General features: G+C 36.6%; 2 protein-coding genes across 2 annotated transcripts; one reads left to right on the top strand and one right to left on the bottom strand.

Moving 5' to 3' along the window:
• Nucleotides 1-3,621: 3,621 nt before the first annotated feature.
• LOC121991723 (3-hydroxyisobutyryl-CoA hydrolase-like protein 3, mitochondrial) lies at nt 3,622-7,649 on the top strand. Its single transcript, XM_042545742.1, has 7 exons — nt 3,622-3,781; nt 3,871-3,967; nt 4,352-4,481; nt 4,851-5,029; nt 5,850-5,977; nt 6,054-6,155; nt 7,289-7,649. Exons 1-7 carry the CDS (start codon nt 3,713-3,715, stop codon nt 7,385-7,387), a joined length of 804 nt encoding a protein of 267 aa, XP_042401676.1. The 5' UTR covers nt 3,622-3,712; the 3' UTR covers nt 7,388-7,649.
• Nucleotides 7,650-8,267: 618 nt separating this feature from the next.
• Nucleotides 8,268-15,314, bottom strand: LOC121991722 (26S proteasome non-ATPase regulatory subunit 12 homolog A-like). Its single transcript, XM_042545741.1, has 11 exons — nt 15,160-15,314; nt 14,538-14,726; nt 13,228-13,335; nt 13,024-13,128; nt 12,830-12,886; nt 12,538-12,734; nt 11,076-11,175; nt 10,889-11,001; nt 10,632-10,785; nt 10,466-10,543; nt 8,268-8,781 (listed from the first exon to the last, which is right to left on the bottom strand). The coding sequence occupies exons 1-11, from the start codon at nt 15,172-15,174 to the stop codon at nt 8,563-8,565; spliced, it is 1,335 nt and encodes a 444-aa protein (XP_042401675.1). The 5' UTR covers nt 15,175-15,314; the 3' UTR covers nt 8,268-8,562.
• Nucleotides 15,315-16,081: the final 767 nt, after the last annotated feature.

The raw sequence follows: 16,081 nt of genomic DNA, 5'->3' as shown, positions 1-16,081 counted from the left end.
GCTAACGAACCCCACATATATAGAGTAGCACAGGGGCAACCCCCGGTGCCCGACATATAGTTCAAAGGGGTCATTCAGGATGACAGCAAAGGGACAAGCCGACGAAACTCACATCTATAGAGTGACATGGGAGCAACCCCCGATGCCAGACATATGGTTCAAAAGAGCCATTCAGGATGACAATTTTTGTCAACGACCAACCTTGCGAGGGACAAGCGACGGAAACCCACACATCTATAGAGTGGCACAGGGGCAACCCCTGTGCCAGGCATATCGTTCAAAGAGGCCATTCAGTATGATATTTTTTTGTCATCGACCAACTTTGCCAAGGAACAAGTCGACAAACACATACATCTATAGAGTGGCACGGGGCAACTCTTGTGCCAGACATATGGTTTAAAGGGGTCATTCAAGATGATATTTTTTGTCATCGACTAACCTTGCAAAGGAATAAGTCGACGGATATATACATTTATAAAGTGGTAAGGGGCAACCCTTGGTGTCAGGCATATGGTTCAAAGGGGTTATTTAGGATGACATTTTTTATCATTGACCAATCTTGTGGAGGAACAAGTCGTCACCACAGACAACCTTGGAGCGGCTCCACCAAGGCACATAGGGCCTTCGCTCTACACACCATCAAGACACATGGTGCCTTCGCGCTGCGAACCATCATGGCACATGGTGCCTCCGCTCTGCGCACCACCAAGGCACAAGGTGCCTTGGCTCTGCGTACCACCATGGCACTGGGTGCCTCCGCTTTGCATACCACCAAGGCATAGGGTGCCTTTGCTCTGTGCACCACCAAGGCACTGGGTGCTACCGCTCTGCGCACCACCAAGGTACTGAGTGCCTCTGTTTTCTGAACCATCACGATATTGGGTGCCTCCGCTCTATATACTACCATGGCACAAGGTGTCTCGGCGCTGCACACTACCAAGACACTGGGTACTTATGATTTCTGAACCATCATGACACTGGGTGCTTCCGCTCTGTGTACCATTAAGGCACAGGATGCCTCCGCTCTGCGTACCATCATGGCATTGGATGCTTCCGCTTTGCGCACCACTAAGGCACTAGGTGCCTTCGCTCCGCGCACCACCAAGGCATTGAATGTCTTTGTTTTCTGAACCATCGTGGTACTGGATGCTTCCGCTCTGCGCACCACCAGTATACTTGGTACCTCCGCTCTGCACACTACCATGGCATAGAATGTCTCTGTTCTGCGCACTACCATGGCATAGAATGTCTCTGCTCTGCGCACTACCATGACATAGGGTATCTCTACTCTACGCACCATATATATTTTACTATGTATATAAAAATTATAATTACATATAATGTATTAGATTTGAGTTTAAATATTGCTAAATTATTCAGTAAGAATTATATTTTATTTTAGATAAATGATATATTTTTTAAAATTTTCTATACTTATATTTTGTAATAAAAATGAGACCGACGGAAAAGTTGAGACTTTACCTAGGAAGTTTAAGGCAATTTATCCTTTATAAAACCTCATAAAGTAAATTTCAGTTTGCTCGTATATTTAACTTATTTGAAAAACACCTCTATAGTTTTACTATTAATATCATCGTTGAAGTGAATATTAAAACAGAAATCTCCAAGTGGATCCAAAGGACCAAATCGAAGCATTTCGTTTCTCCTCTTCAGGAACTCCCATTTCTTCGAGCTTCTTAGCAGTTAGCGCATCTCCCTCATCCTCGATCTGTCCGCGGACTGTTCTGATCGATCTTTCTCGCGCTGCATCCGTTTCATCGTAATCCCTAGGGTTCTGGTCTACGGGTGTTGGTTTATTGTCTGTTTTCTTCCTGGATCCTGGATGGTGCTGGATCTGGATGGATGTTTGGTGTCTCCGTCCCGAATCTGAGTGTGCCCGGTGCCGATCAAGGTTTTATTCAGCAGAGGAGTCGTTTCTGCACAACGAGGGATCTGGAGTAAGCAACCATGTTTTGGAGGGAAAGGGAGAGGGACGCTACTAGGTTCAGGGAGCAAAACGGCGGCCCTCCTTGTGGCCAGGTCCGCGTCCTCGTCGTCGGCGATGCAGGTGAACTAAGTTGGTTCTTTTGTCTCCTTCCAGAAACCATTCATAGGACTAGGAAGGGACAAAATAGCTGATGCTAATGAATTTCTAGTTGCATCTACAGTAGGCGTACGAGCATTCATATGATTATCTGAAAACGGTGTGCATATATTCTTAGGCATGTTACCTTTAGTGAACATTTATTGCCCCAAATTCTAGCTTCTGTACTTTCCATTGACTTTTTATGAACTTTCTGGTCTACACGAGTAGTCTGGAGGAGACGGTTGAGAAGTGGATTCTTTTGCAATACGGAGGCATTTGAATCTCTTAATTTTAAATGATGGAGCTGCTGCCTGATTCTATCTTCCATAAGTTGTTTCCTTTCCAAATATTTCCGGTATTTGATTTTCATGAAATTCTTTCTAATGTAGCAGCATGTCATCCTGCTACAGATTTATATAAGTTTACATAATTCATTCGCAACATATGCATGAACAGGTTTCATGGTTTAGCCACATTGTGAATGATGATGAATGGATATATGTATCACTTTAACCACATTAGCTTGATACCTGATATCCTGACAGGTGTTGGAAAAACATCCTGGTTAACCACAACTCTTAGGTTATATTACACGATTTGGGTTACACCAAATGTATACTTAAATTTGAAATAATATAGGAAACTAGGATCTTAATAGCACAATGAAAGGGTAGGGGAGCAAGGTGTTGAATTGTGTCCATGTAAGCATTCTCCAGTTCAGTTTTCTTTTAATGATCTTTCCTCACCTAGTCTAGCCATTCTGCTGGGTTTTAGCCAATTCTCTGAATCAAAAAACTAAAAGCTAACGTCCATCCATAATAGCAAATTACAGTAGGGGGTCTTCAAACCTAACCCTTTTCTATTCTTATTTCTACATTTGGTTATTTATTGTGTGGCACTTCATTGTGATTATTAATAAAATCATTTCTTTTATGAATACTTATTTTAAAAATTTCTCTTGTTAGATACCTATCCATTCACATATATATCCACATGCAATTACACGCATATACGCCATTTGGTGATTCAATTGTGTTCAGTGTGCACACATCTACCAAATACCATTTGTTTATTTGGCTTCATCTCTTAATTTACATTATGATCTTGGAATTTGAAAACACTGTATCACATGCACTAACCATGAACTCGATGGTTGCTGTGTATGGACAATAGGAAAAGATGAATAGTTGACTTGTCCTGTGGCTCCATGCAAAGTTCATCTATTATTATATATCTTGTTATATATATAGAGTTTTTTGGTGAGTTGCGTATGCATAACAAAGTTGTTCTTGTGACTAAACCTGGATACTTTTGAATATCTTGAAACTGCTCCAAGGCTGGTGCTCTAAGGTTATCTTTGTTGTAAGGTTATATGGTGTCATTAGTGTTATCTTTTGTGGTATACTATCTTTATGCTTTTTATGGTTTTTCTTTTGCCAACTTATATGTATACATCTCTGATTCTTGTGTTTGGTTAGATATTTTTGAATTTTCTTTCCATATAGACAGACTTTTCTTTCACTTAGGCTTATGGATGTTTCATATTGGTTTTCCTCACAGGTATTTGCTGCAGAGTATTCTTTGATATGTAAAATATCAGAGTATAGAAAGCCTTACATTTCCTTAATGGACGGTGTGACTATGGGGTTTGGAATTGGGCTGTCTGGACATGGCCAATATCGCATCATCACTGAGGTACTTGTAACAATTCTGAATATTGTGCTCTGATGGTTATGATTGCCTTTGCTATGACATGCTTACTTCTATCTTGATGTGGGAGCCAGAGAACTCTTCTTGCAATGCCAGAGAATGGAATTGGTTTGTTTCCAGATGTTGGTTTTGCTTATATTGCTGCCAATACTCCTGGGGAAGGAGCAATTGGTATGCATCTTGAAGCTTATATTGCAAGCATGTTTTTTGTGTTGCAACATTTTTTTTGTCTGAATGGTTCAGTACTTATTTCTCCAAGTCTATGCTGCTATACTATTGCGGTTATAAATCTAGTTCATTCACTATCCCATGAAGAATACTTGAGATGTCTATTTCTTACTAAGAAGTAGCTATATAATCAAGAAGTCTGACATTTCATTCTTCATAAATTATCTAGACACTTGCAAATCCTATTAAAGTATTTGTTTTTCATTCAAACTAAACAGTTGCTTTTCTTGAAGGGTCATCTAAACAACCAACTCACATATATTACATTGTTTCTAGGGTGTTTCTTGTGGGACTTTCCTTTGCTACACTAACTGCCCTTGGTTACAGGTGCATACCTTGGATTGACTGGAAAAAGAATATCGTCTCCTGCTGATAGTCTGTACATAGGTCTTGGAACTCATTTTGTTCCCTCTGGTAGCATAGCTGCCCTCAAGGAAGCCCTGCAAAATATCAATTTGTATGTTTGCGATATCTCTAGTTTACTTTTCTTAATTTATTGTTTGGAGGAGTGCTCTAGCTGTGCATTCTGATAGATGATCATTCACTTCTAGTTTAATGGAACTTTTACTGGTTCTTAAAAGAGAGTCCTGGAAACTATGAAAATTGCATGCTAAGATTATTGCTAAGCCTTTATACTTCTTTTTTGCCACAGATTTTGTATTTAATGGATAGAACTAAAATGTAAAATTTGGTGCTTCTTATGATGAATTTACCAAACTCTAGTTGTTTGTTATTCCTTTGCTCGTGTTCTTAGCTTAAGCTGTTCTTCAAAAATGAGAAAAATAATTTAAATATCAATTTGACATACAATATTTTCTTTTGCCAGCTCCAATGAGCCTCACAAAGATATTGAAGCTGTGTTAGCGGAGTACAGGAAAGAATCTGGTTCAGAGTCTCAACTGAAAACACTTTTGCCTCAAATTGTTTCATCTTTTGGTGTAAATAGATCAGTCTCTGAGACAATAGAGGAGCTGAAAAGGCACCAAACAAGTACTGACACTGCAGGTATGTTATAGTTAACAAGGTTAAAGATAATATAAATTACTATGTTTTTACAAACATATAGTTAGTATGTTCTTGATGTGTGCTACTTGTCTATAGTCTATTAGCAAAACGACAAAGTTTCATGTGCGAATAATAGATCTCCATGAACTACTCGCTTTGCTTTGTTTAGTTTCTTTTAAGTTGTTGGATTCAGCCACTGCAGAGTACATTTCTGAATTCTGATAATTTATTTTAATTATTCACATTCTGTAGAATATCTCTTCGGAAGAAAAGGTGACAGTGTGTTTAATATATCGCTAGATTGAAGGAAAAAAAGGGTTTGAAATCATGTGCAGATCTGGGGTTTCACTTCCCTACCGGCTGTAGAGTTTTGGGTCTGCCAAACACTTGACAAGAGAAATGGGTTGGGAAAATGTTTTATTGTACTTTGGTTGAATCACATTGGTTTGATGTATTGGCAATATGATTCAAGTTAGGTCACTTGGACAGTGCACATGGCAATGGTGGAGTTTGGCAGGTGGAACAAAATTTTCTCTCGTGCCAATTGATATGGAATGAATTCCAAACCCTGCAAAAAAAAAAAATGTAGTCGCTGACTTTCACAAAGGATATATTAAGTTAGATTATCATCTAAAGAAATATCTCCTTGCGTCTCCAATTTATATATATTTTAGCATCACAAGTTGGAAACTAGCTAGCCTTTATTTTCTGTGAAATTCTTTTAGTAATAGACACATGCCATGAACATCTCTCTCTCAGATTTTCTTATCTTTAATTTATGGTTCCACAATATGCGACTAAATTCTATCAATTTTGTCAGTGGCAGCATGGGCTAGCGAGGCTCTTTCTGGAATAGCTAAAGGTGCTCCGTTCTCTCTTTGCCTCACCCAAAAACATTTTTCTGAAGTTGCATTAGCACATAAAAACAATCAACACCATCTATCAAAAGTAAGTCGTTTCAACAAATCATATATTTTATTTTCCTACAAATGATTATTCAGTTATAACCGGTTTTATACTACAGTTAACTGGAGTAATGAAAACTGAATTCCGGATCGCTTTGAGATCCTCACTTCGAAATGATTTTACTGAAGGTGTTCGGGCAGTCTTGGTGGACAAGGACCAGGTAACCCTTCTGTCTGAGAGAAGCTTTTATTATGAGAATATAAGAACTGATACATTGATTATCATTTTCACACTATTGTAACTATAATGATTATTGAATTGTAATTGGAGTACTTTGATACCTTCATCTTCAGAAGCATGCAAACTAGGATCCTAAGTCAGATCACTAATCTATCCTGTTATGTAGAGGATAAACTATAGAAACAACCATCTTTTTTTATCATCACTTCATTTATATCATATAAATTCATTCTTCAGTATGGTTGATCTTTACGATGTTCTACGATGACCTAGGGTTCCTTTGGCATGGTAGAGAGAAAATTCAGAGAATGAAATGCAATCTTGATTGGAATTAGTCTGAGTGATTTGATTCCAACTTTGTTTTTTTTTTGATGAAACAGATTAGAAAACTTCTTCCAAGTTATGAGCATGGTGAAAGGAAGATGCAATTTATTTTCTTCAAGAATTATTGCAATTAATTGATTAAATCTCAAAAATTATATGGAAAAAATAGCTGTTAAACTCTTAGTAACTTTAGCATTAGCAATTACATTTTACGAACCTAACTTTTCTATAATTAGTTCAACATTATATGTCAATTCATACCGGTCGAAAATATGTTACTGATTCCATATGCATTTTAGTTCACAAAAAATTGTTGAAAAACTTCCTGATCTCCTAAAACTCATTCGAAGTTCAATACAAACACTGCCCAAATGGATACTTTTGGGTAATACTATGAAGAATTCTATGATTCTGACGACCATAAGTCTAGTTCGGTTTTATATTTTGTGTTCTGAATTTTTTTTTAAGTGTCATCATAAGATTAGGTCGGTCAATTGAAGTAACTGCATAAATGTAAATGCAATATTTGAAGGCGAAATGGACACGGGGAATGCCCTTTTCTTTCACTTCTGCTTTATCAGAGATGCTTTCCACTATCAACTAGCAACCAACTGTAAGCATGAAATCTAAAAATGAATGATTCTCATTTCTCTAATTCCATTGTACCAAACATGTCGAAGTAAAATTATCAGCATAATGATCAAGAATTTCATTTGTTTCTATTATCGCTGATCAAGCGTTTCATGTCTTCTTAAGACGCACTCATCTTTTAGTTTTCACATTGTGCAGAATCCGAAATGGAACCCATCCAGATTGGAGGAAGTTGACACTGCTGAAGTGGAATCAGTTTTTGCCCCATTACCTGATGAAAATGAATTAAATGTATGACAAGGAAGAGTTAATGAAGGTGAAGAAAAGGACCTGCTGCAAAACCTTGTTCTGGTATGCCGTCGGAAAACATTAAATGAGACAATTATGTGGTCTCAAATTGTAGGTATTTGTCTTCTCTGAATGTAATTTTAGTATTTTCGACTTGAATAACATTTACATAAAGGATTGCTGGAAGTGAAGACACATACGTTTTATGTAAGGTTCCTTGCTGAACTACTCCATTAGATGGTTTAACAATATCTTATTGATTTTATGATTATTTTCAGCAAGCTTTGTTGAACATGAAAGCTTCAAGGACGTCACATCGATTTACTACATATTTGAGAATACTGTACCAGGTAAGAACTATTATTCAAATAAATAAATGGAGTGGATTGCTAAAGGTTCATACATTAATCGGGACAATTTTAGGGGAAAAGACGAGGGATAAAAATCATTTGGATGTTTGTGTACATGTAAAAATAAATTTAAAAAACTCATAAGAAAATAATTACAAGTTTTTTTGTTTAATTTTTATAAAGAGAGGAAAAATTTAATATTAATCTAAATTAGATTTGAAAAGGAAAAAAAATTTAAAACATTCTAAGTTAGGAATTGAGCTTTATTACACACTACAGTGAATTTTGTTATTGAAGTCTGACCGAAATATCATATAGATTTTTTTTTTTAAAAAAATATCTTTTTATTTTCTCAAGAGAGAGTAAGAATGCCATTTAGAAAGTCTTTATGTTATCTTCTTTTCCAATCATCTTATTTTAGTTTGCTTGACCTATTTGCCCCAATCCACTTGGCCACTCAACCTGTTCAACTTAGTAATTAAATAGATTTACTTAGCTCCTTCAATCTACTTGGCAAGTCAACCTGTTCAATGTATCTCTAACTCATAAGACACTAATACGAACAAGTATTTCATGGTATGATGCATAGCAAGATACATAATCAAAATCTAATCACACATCCAAGCAATTATGAAAGGATTTTGGTAGCTGACCCAACACAATCTGTAATTCAACATGGAGGAGAACAAAAGGCATTTGCATGAATATACTTAAGCCCTGAGTTGCGAGATTCAAACAGGCCAAGTAGTCACCAAGTTGGAACTCGAAGCAAGCTTGTCATCATTTAAATCCGAAATTGTTAGGAAACCACTGTATACTAGACAGAAAAATAAACTAGGCTTTGAGAACAGCTTTGTGAACCATGGTCTCCTTGTGGATCTGGTGGCAGCTCTTCTCAACAAGATCAAGTAGCTTCTCCAAATTCGTTGCCCATGCATTGAGTGTGTCGTTACTATCCTTGACAGTCTGAAAGCACACAATTCCCATGGGCCTGTCGATCTTCGCAACTAAGGCTCTTGATACTACCATATCTGACAGATGCTTCTCCGCCTCCTGAAACAGTTCGAGAAGATTCTTCGAATCAGGCACCAGATCTAGGACAGAATTATACTACTCTTGAAGACCACAGAAGCAAATAAACCGCGAGAAAATTTCCTGTTTAAAAATACTAAATAATATCTACCTGTGCACATTAACATTAACAAATACTATGTTCATGGGCCAAACCACAGGTCTTTATATACTCCAGATGAATCTTATGTCTCATTGATGATATGATTTGCAATTGTATTTGAACACCAAGAGCAGGCAATAGAGATTTTGCGAGTTTGCAACTGTGCAGGTGGCAGTCTGATCTGACCATTTGAGATGATTTTACATTAGCATATTCCTTTCTAGAATTATACTTGTTCAACTTTCCCTGCTAAATCTTTTCTCATACCTCTAGGTCCATAAGCGAGAGTGCTTAGTTTTTACATCTGACTTGAGATTTGACCAGTGTGTAAGAACCTACTTTGAGGATACATCCTACATCTCAAGGATTTCTAGATAGTTGAGCTTGTTTGTGTTGTTTCCCTTTCATTAATATTTAGATTTACACACTATACAGGTAATTTTGTACTCGGGGCAGTACTAAACTACCTAAAATATTGATCGTCTTTGAACAATTAATGTCTAATTTCTCTCATTTTAACATTTGACTGGAGTCTGGAGTTCCACTTGATCGGTCATAAATAATAATATTTTTCAAGAATTTTTTTTTCTCATTGTCCTATAAATATATATTTGTTTTCCTAAGTGCCCAAAAAATCTGAACCCAAGTGTTGGGTTGTAAGGTTACAAAGTCCCACATTAAAAATACATGAGAAAGATCATAGATTTATAAGAGAAATATATCTCCATTGGTATAAGGTCTTTTAGGTAGAGCCCCAAAATAAAACCATGAGGGCTTAGGCTCAAAATGGGCAATATCATGTCATTATAAAAATATCTAAATTCCTTTTGGTCCTAACAATTGGTATCAGAACCCGGACTGTCAGAAGGTCTAACTACCGACTGTGCACAAGAGCTATGGTCTAATTGAGCCATGTGAGTAGAATATTAACCTCGAACAAAGGAAGTGGGGGCTCTCATGTCTAAATCAAGAGGACCAAACATCAGGCAAGAAGTCTTAGTTGTGGCTAAGCAAGGAAGTCCTAGTAAGTCGGGTGTACCGAGGGGTAGGAAAACCTGGTGGATCGAGACTCGAATGTGAGAAGCTTGTGATTCTTCGTTTGAGGGAGGGATTTTTGGGTTGCAAGGTTGCAAATAAAATCTCACACTGAAAATACATAGGAAAGATCATAGATTTATAAGAGAAAGATATCTCCATTGGTATAAGGTCTTTTGGGTAGAGCTCAAAAATAAAAATATGAGGACTTAGGCCCAAAGTATACAATATCATGTCATTATGAAGATATTTAAATTCCTTTTAGTCATAACACCCAAACGCAAGTGAGATAAAGTAAACAAATAAATACAAATAAAAAATCTAACAGTGTTGCCTAGTATCGGGATCAGGCATGACCGCGTGATGCATTAGGAAAAAAATAAAAGAGAGATCAGTGTAGAAAATGACTATTACTTTGCTTATCCAGTAGAATTTCCAGCAAACGAAGTTCAAATAAAAAGAAAATAGAGCAACTTTCGAAAAAATTGAAGCAATCAATAATGTTTAGGAAACGACAAAAAACCAAACCTGTAAACTGAGGCACAGTAAATCAGAGAGTCTCTTCAAGGTTATCCTCGAATAATACTTGGACACAACCAATATATTCTGAAAACAAAACAAAGTTGAATTTTTAACGCCAAAAGAATGTTGAAAATGCAATAGAAAAATATAGTTGGCTTTAGGAAGTAGGTACATGTTCAATGATCCTCAGCTTTAGATCATCAGCTGCCTTTGGAACCAAAGATCCACCAAGAAGATTCTTCTCAATTTCAAACTCATTCTTGTACATCTCCCAAAGATTAGCCCAATGAATAACCTCCATAGTCACTAGTTGCTTCAACAAAAAGCTAGCATGGTGGACGGCAAAAGAAATAAGAATATGACATTACACTAGAGAATTATCTAGCTAATAGAAGCCACTAACAGATAAACATCCAAATATATCCCCACCGAAAGTTAGGAAGTTCAGAAAGATTTTTATCTTCTAGTGTAGAGTTGAGAAGACTTGATTGCATAGGATCATGTGGCGACAACACCAAGTACCAACAAATTTTTCTTAGCACCTATAAGGAGATTATCCGTATGAATAAATCTAATACAGTGTCCAAGGAAAACCGAGAAAAAAAACAAAATTTACCGGAGTCCATTTTGCTGGGTCCTCTTTTACAGATGGAATGTCATATATTGCCTTGTAACTCCGGCAAATCTCTAAATAATCATTGTTATGAGAATGGTATCTGCACCAGAATCAAGTTAAAAAATCAAATCTTTAGTTATTCATTAAATATGTATAATGTAAACACAAAATGACAAGTAATGCAATAAAAATGACAGCCCGGTGCACAAAGCTCTTGCTATGCGGGTCCCGGGAAAGGATCCATTGTACGCAGCCTTATCCTGCTTTTTGCAAGAGGCTGTTTCCAAAATTCGAACCCGTGATCTTTAGGTCACAAAACAACAACTTTAGCGTTGCGCCAAGACTAACGCTACCAAGACTCTCCTTCAATGACAAATAATGCAATATACAAGCAAATTTGAGGGAGGGCCACTAGCTTCCCTTGAAGCAATTTAAATAAAATTCAGGAAGCATAATTAGGGCAGAAAGGAGAATTTTAATATATATGCAAGAAAACTATCCTATTTTCCCTTAGTACTGAAGGCCAGAGAAAATTGAGAGGAATCTCCTTGATAGGTGTACAGAAGGAGAATTCCCTAGAAGCACTTTAAAATACACTTCAGGAAGCATAATTAGAGCAGAAAGGACAATTCCAATATATGTGAAGAAAAATATGCTATTTTCCCTAGTCATGAAGGAAAGAGAAAATTTGGAGGAATATCCTTGATAGGCATACTCCTAGAAATAGCCTCTTGCAGAAAAAACAGGTAGGCATACAAAAACCAATTCTCTAGCTGACCCCAAGTAGTTGGTGGCTGGCAATTGTCGTACAAAACAATTCAAATGAAACTACAAGTCCAAGTATGGCATTAAGCTTGATGCAGAATATCAATTAAAATATTTGTGAATAATTTTAAATTGTAAAAAAAAAGCTAAATTGCAGAGAATTTCTTATAGCTGATAAAAATTTTACTCTAAGGGTGCACCAGGTTTGAAACAACTGTTGCAGTTCCAAAAAATGGAACAATACACAAACACACAGATATGATTTTCACCTAATAAATGCACAGTTGAACACCTTTAGTTGATGTGTGATGAACTTACAGGTGCCAGACTAAAACAAATTGAATGGTACTATATATAGTATTTTTTTTCTCAAAAAGTTAAACACCTTGAATGCTCTTTTTACAGATTAAAACCAAATAAATATGTTTTAGAAGATCTCAAATCTCAATTAGGCATATTTGTTTACATCAGTTAAGTTAGTTGAATATTCACATATGTGAGAATACCATAGCATTCTGTTAAGTTTGAAACAAGATCTAGAGCATAGCAAAATAGTTTCCAACGCTAGGTCAGCATAAAAAGCTTAAGTAACAAGCTATTAGAAATGCTTTGATGAATTGAAAAACATGGTTTGTTGCAATGGATGAAAAAGAACAAAGCTATTGTATCAACAAGTTCTAAAGGCAAGTGGAATTACTGAATCATAAGCTCATAGTAGATGCGCTTCAGCTCCAATAGGGAAGGTATATCTGCAGGTGCCTCTTCGACAACACTGTCCCCTTCCTTTGGCTTCTTTTTTTCCTTTGAAGCATCTGCATCAAACACTCGAGGACTGATTTTTCTTGACAAAATTTGTGCACGCATATAATCTTGACGATCTAAGCACAGCCGAACCTGGAATTGTTTTTTTAATGCACTATAAGCAAGAAAGTTTATGGCAGTAAATGGTATTTGGTTATTAACATGAATGCACATTTATAATACCATACTTGTTCAAGAATGAAAGCAATTTTCTCAGTTTTGGCCATTGCTCCAAAAGTCTCCACCTAAGAAAACCACCATGAAAATAAAATTAACCAATTCTGCAAGAAATAATTTACTTGAATAAGAAGAAAAGATAACGTGAAGCAACAAATTCTGGTTTGAGTTATGACTTAGGACTTCATATCATGCCTTAACTTACAGCAATTTCTTGCATCAAATCAGCTGCCTCAGCAATAAGGCCTTGCTCTTCTTTAATCTTTGCAAGTCTTTTAATTAACCGTGCTCTTTCTATCTCAACATATATCTATGAGTTAATGAAAGACATTCTCAGTACCAGTGAAGAACATTGCAAGTCTACCAAATAAGCATAGTGGCCTAGCTCATCAAGAATTGGATCATCTACCTTCCCAGCTGAGACATTGCTCAAAGTTTGGATTAACTCAATGCGAGAATCAATGTCAGGTGTTTCATCAATGTATTGCATAGCTTTTTGCACCATGGCAGTCACAGCCTGTATCAAAAAAGAAGTAAAAATGAATGTCTGACAAGTCGGTAACAGTTGTACACCAATTAGTAGCTATTTCCATTACAAGAATTCAACTACTACAACAACCAAACCTTTATCCCACTAAGTGGGGTTGGCTAATTTCCATTACAAGAATAGATATAAAATATTTATTTAACAAAAGACTCACTCATAATTGGGTTCAACAAATTGATAATCAAAAATAAGTTCAAAGGAAAATTTAGGTACAAATACGAATGTGAACTTGAAAGTTGAAACAAATATAATTGCCAACATGAGGAACATAAGTTATTTCCTCAACAAGGTAAGGAGTAAACATAAGGTCAAGAAAAAGAAAGAACCAAAACAAAATAGCAGGATGATCCATCACATAGCTTTCACATTTTTTACACCATAATAAAAATGTTGTATGATGTTCGAAGTAAGACTTCATGCTTTGCTATTTCAGAGCAATGAAGAAAATGATAAAAGTTGTTCCTATAGTCAATGTTTGTCTTCCTGATCTGTAGCTTGATTCAAGTGATCTTATGAAACATCATGGGACCTATTGTTGATAGGAGTAAATTATGTACCAAGTTGAATTACAACAACTATATCGAGTATCATGGCCATATAAGATTATTAATATGTTGTGCAGCTGCACAAGTTGAGTTGGAATTTACAAAATAGGTATTTGTAATTCTATTGAGCATTTTGAGAACATATGATATTTTGCTACATGCTAGATTCTCTACCATCTACAAGGCTTCTCTCTTATAGGATAGCACATGATGATTTCCTAAGAGACAATTCTAGATAGAATAAAAGATGAAATGCTAATATATTGTTCAATCTTGGTAAACAAACATATTTGCAAAAAAAAAAAAAGGAAGTATATTCTCATAGCTATTATCATTTTATAACTAAGCATCTGGCAGCAACTACTGCATTAGCAAATAAGCAGAAGGGTAGGTACATATGATATCTCAAACTTTTTATGTAAGAGAATCTGAGAGCTATAGCTTGCAAGAAAAGAATTCTTCCAGCAGGTCACACAAAAATAAAAAATCCCTAACTGCGGTGTCAACTGATGTGCTCTTTGAATCTAGGTTGAACATTGTTTGTCACTCTCGGACATAGGTTCACAATACTTCCTAAGAATCATTTGCTAAAATAACATAAGTAATCTAAGAAACTGAAGAACATACCTGCTTAAGTTGCCCTCTTCTCTTTGACAGAAGAACAATCTGATCATTCAGTGTCTTCCATTGGCGTGCCTTATAGCAAAGCTCCACAATATCAATAACTGCTTTCTTCGTTCCAGCCACATCACCAGCAAGCCTCATTTGCTTCTCCACGTTCAACAAAGAATCTATCGCTGCATCTAGGTTCTCTTCCTGCATCGAGAAAGTATTAGGATAGAATACCTGCAGATGCCTTTTTATCTTAGAGACATCGTAGACACGAATACCTCGGTAAATTTTATAAAAAAGAAGTATATAAACCGAGATCCAAGGCGCCACGTTAACAAGATTAGATTTTTAACATATTTGAAGAAGTAAAAAAAAACACAGATCTAGAACCGACGTCTCTTAAGTTTCTTCACGAGCAAGCAACTCTAGAAAAGATAAAATAACCAGCCGCGAGACAAAAGACGCAATTCATCATCATAGAAGAATCAAAGGGCGCTACAATGGGGAAAAAACTAAGCAACAGTTTGCAATTGAAGCAACCAACAATAACCATGGAGACGATTTGAAAACAACACGGAAACAAAAGATGAAAACCTCAATAAGAAGGATCGGATCTAGCGACCGAAGAGTAGCTCACCATGTTCGCGGCCATTCAAGAGTTGTCGTGCAGCGCAAAGTGAGAGAGGCAGGAAGGGAGCAGTCCGGGCTTTGCTTCTCCCCCACGCTCGCTGCGATGTACGCCCTCCGGCTCGTCGATCGCGTCGCAGTTGGCCTCGGGAGCATTATAGGCTCATGTGCTTCACGCAGAACCGTTGGATCAACTACGTGCGGCGAAAGGTGAGGATTACCGGCCCGGTAATTTGTATAGAATTTGATAATGCGAGAATTAATGTTATAAAATTCGATCCATAAAAAAAAATTGATATCATTTTGCAAATGGAGAATTTTTTTTTATATTCGATTAAAATAATCAGATAATCAAACATTAAGATTTTTAATTAAATAATCAGATAATCAAACATTAAACATTAAGATTTTTAAGTTCGGGAGACGAAAGTCAAATAGAATTCAATCGAGATAGGACCGTAACCCTTGGTCCACTTAGGGATGTAAATGAATCAAACGGTTCGCGAGTTATTCGGAGCTCGATTCGGTAAAAAGCTCGTTCAAGTTCGTTCGTTTATCTTATCGAGCTGAGCTCGAGCTCGATTTCGAGCTCGACAGTTTTTCGAGCCGAGCTCGAGCTTAAAGATATTCGGCTCGTGAGCTCGCGAACATGTTCGTTTATAGGCTCGCGAGCCAAAAAAATGAGCCTTAAACTGAGTCAAAAAATGAGCTCTAAAACGAGCCTTAAAATGAACTTTAAAATGAGCCAAAAAACAAGCTTTAAAACGAGCCCAAAAACGATCCCGAGCTCGCTTAACGAGTTAGACTCGTTAACTTTGATAATCGAGCTAATAACGAGCCGAGCTCGAACTGTTCGTGAGCTTGATAATTCTAAAACAAGTCGAGCTCGAGCCTTGTGATAAATGCTCGATTCGTCCGAATATAACTTAAAC

Source organism: Zingiber officinale, chromosome 6B (assembly GCF_018446385.1).
Source record: "Zingiber officinale cultivar Zhangliang chromosome 6B, Zo_v1.1, whole genome shotgun sequence".
Lineage (NCBI taxonomy): Eukaryota > Viridiplantae > Streptophyta > Magnoliopsida > Zingiberales > Zingiberaceae > Zingiber > Zingiber officinale.
This window is presented reverse-complemented; position numbering and strand designations above follow the sequence as displayed.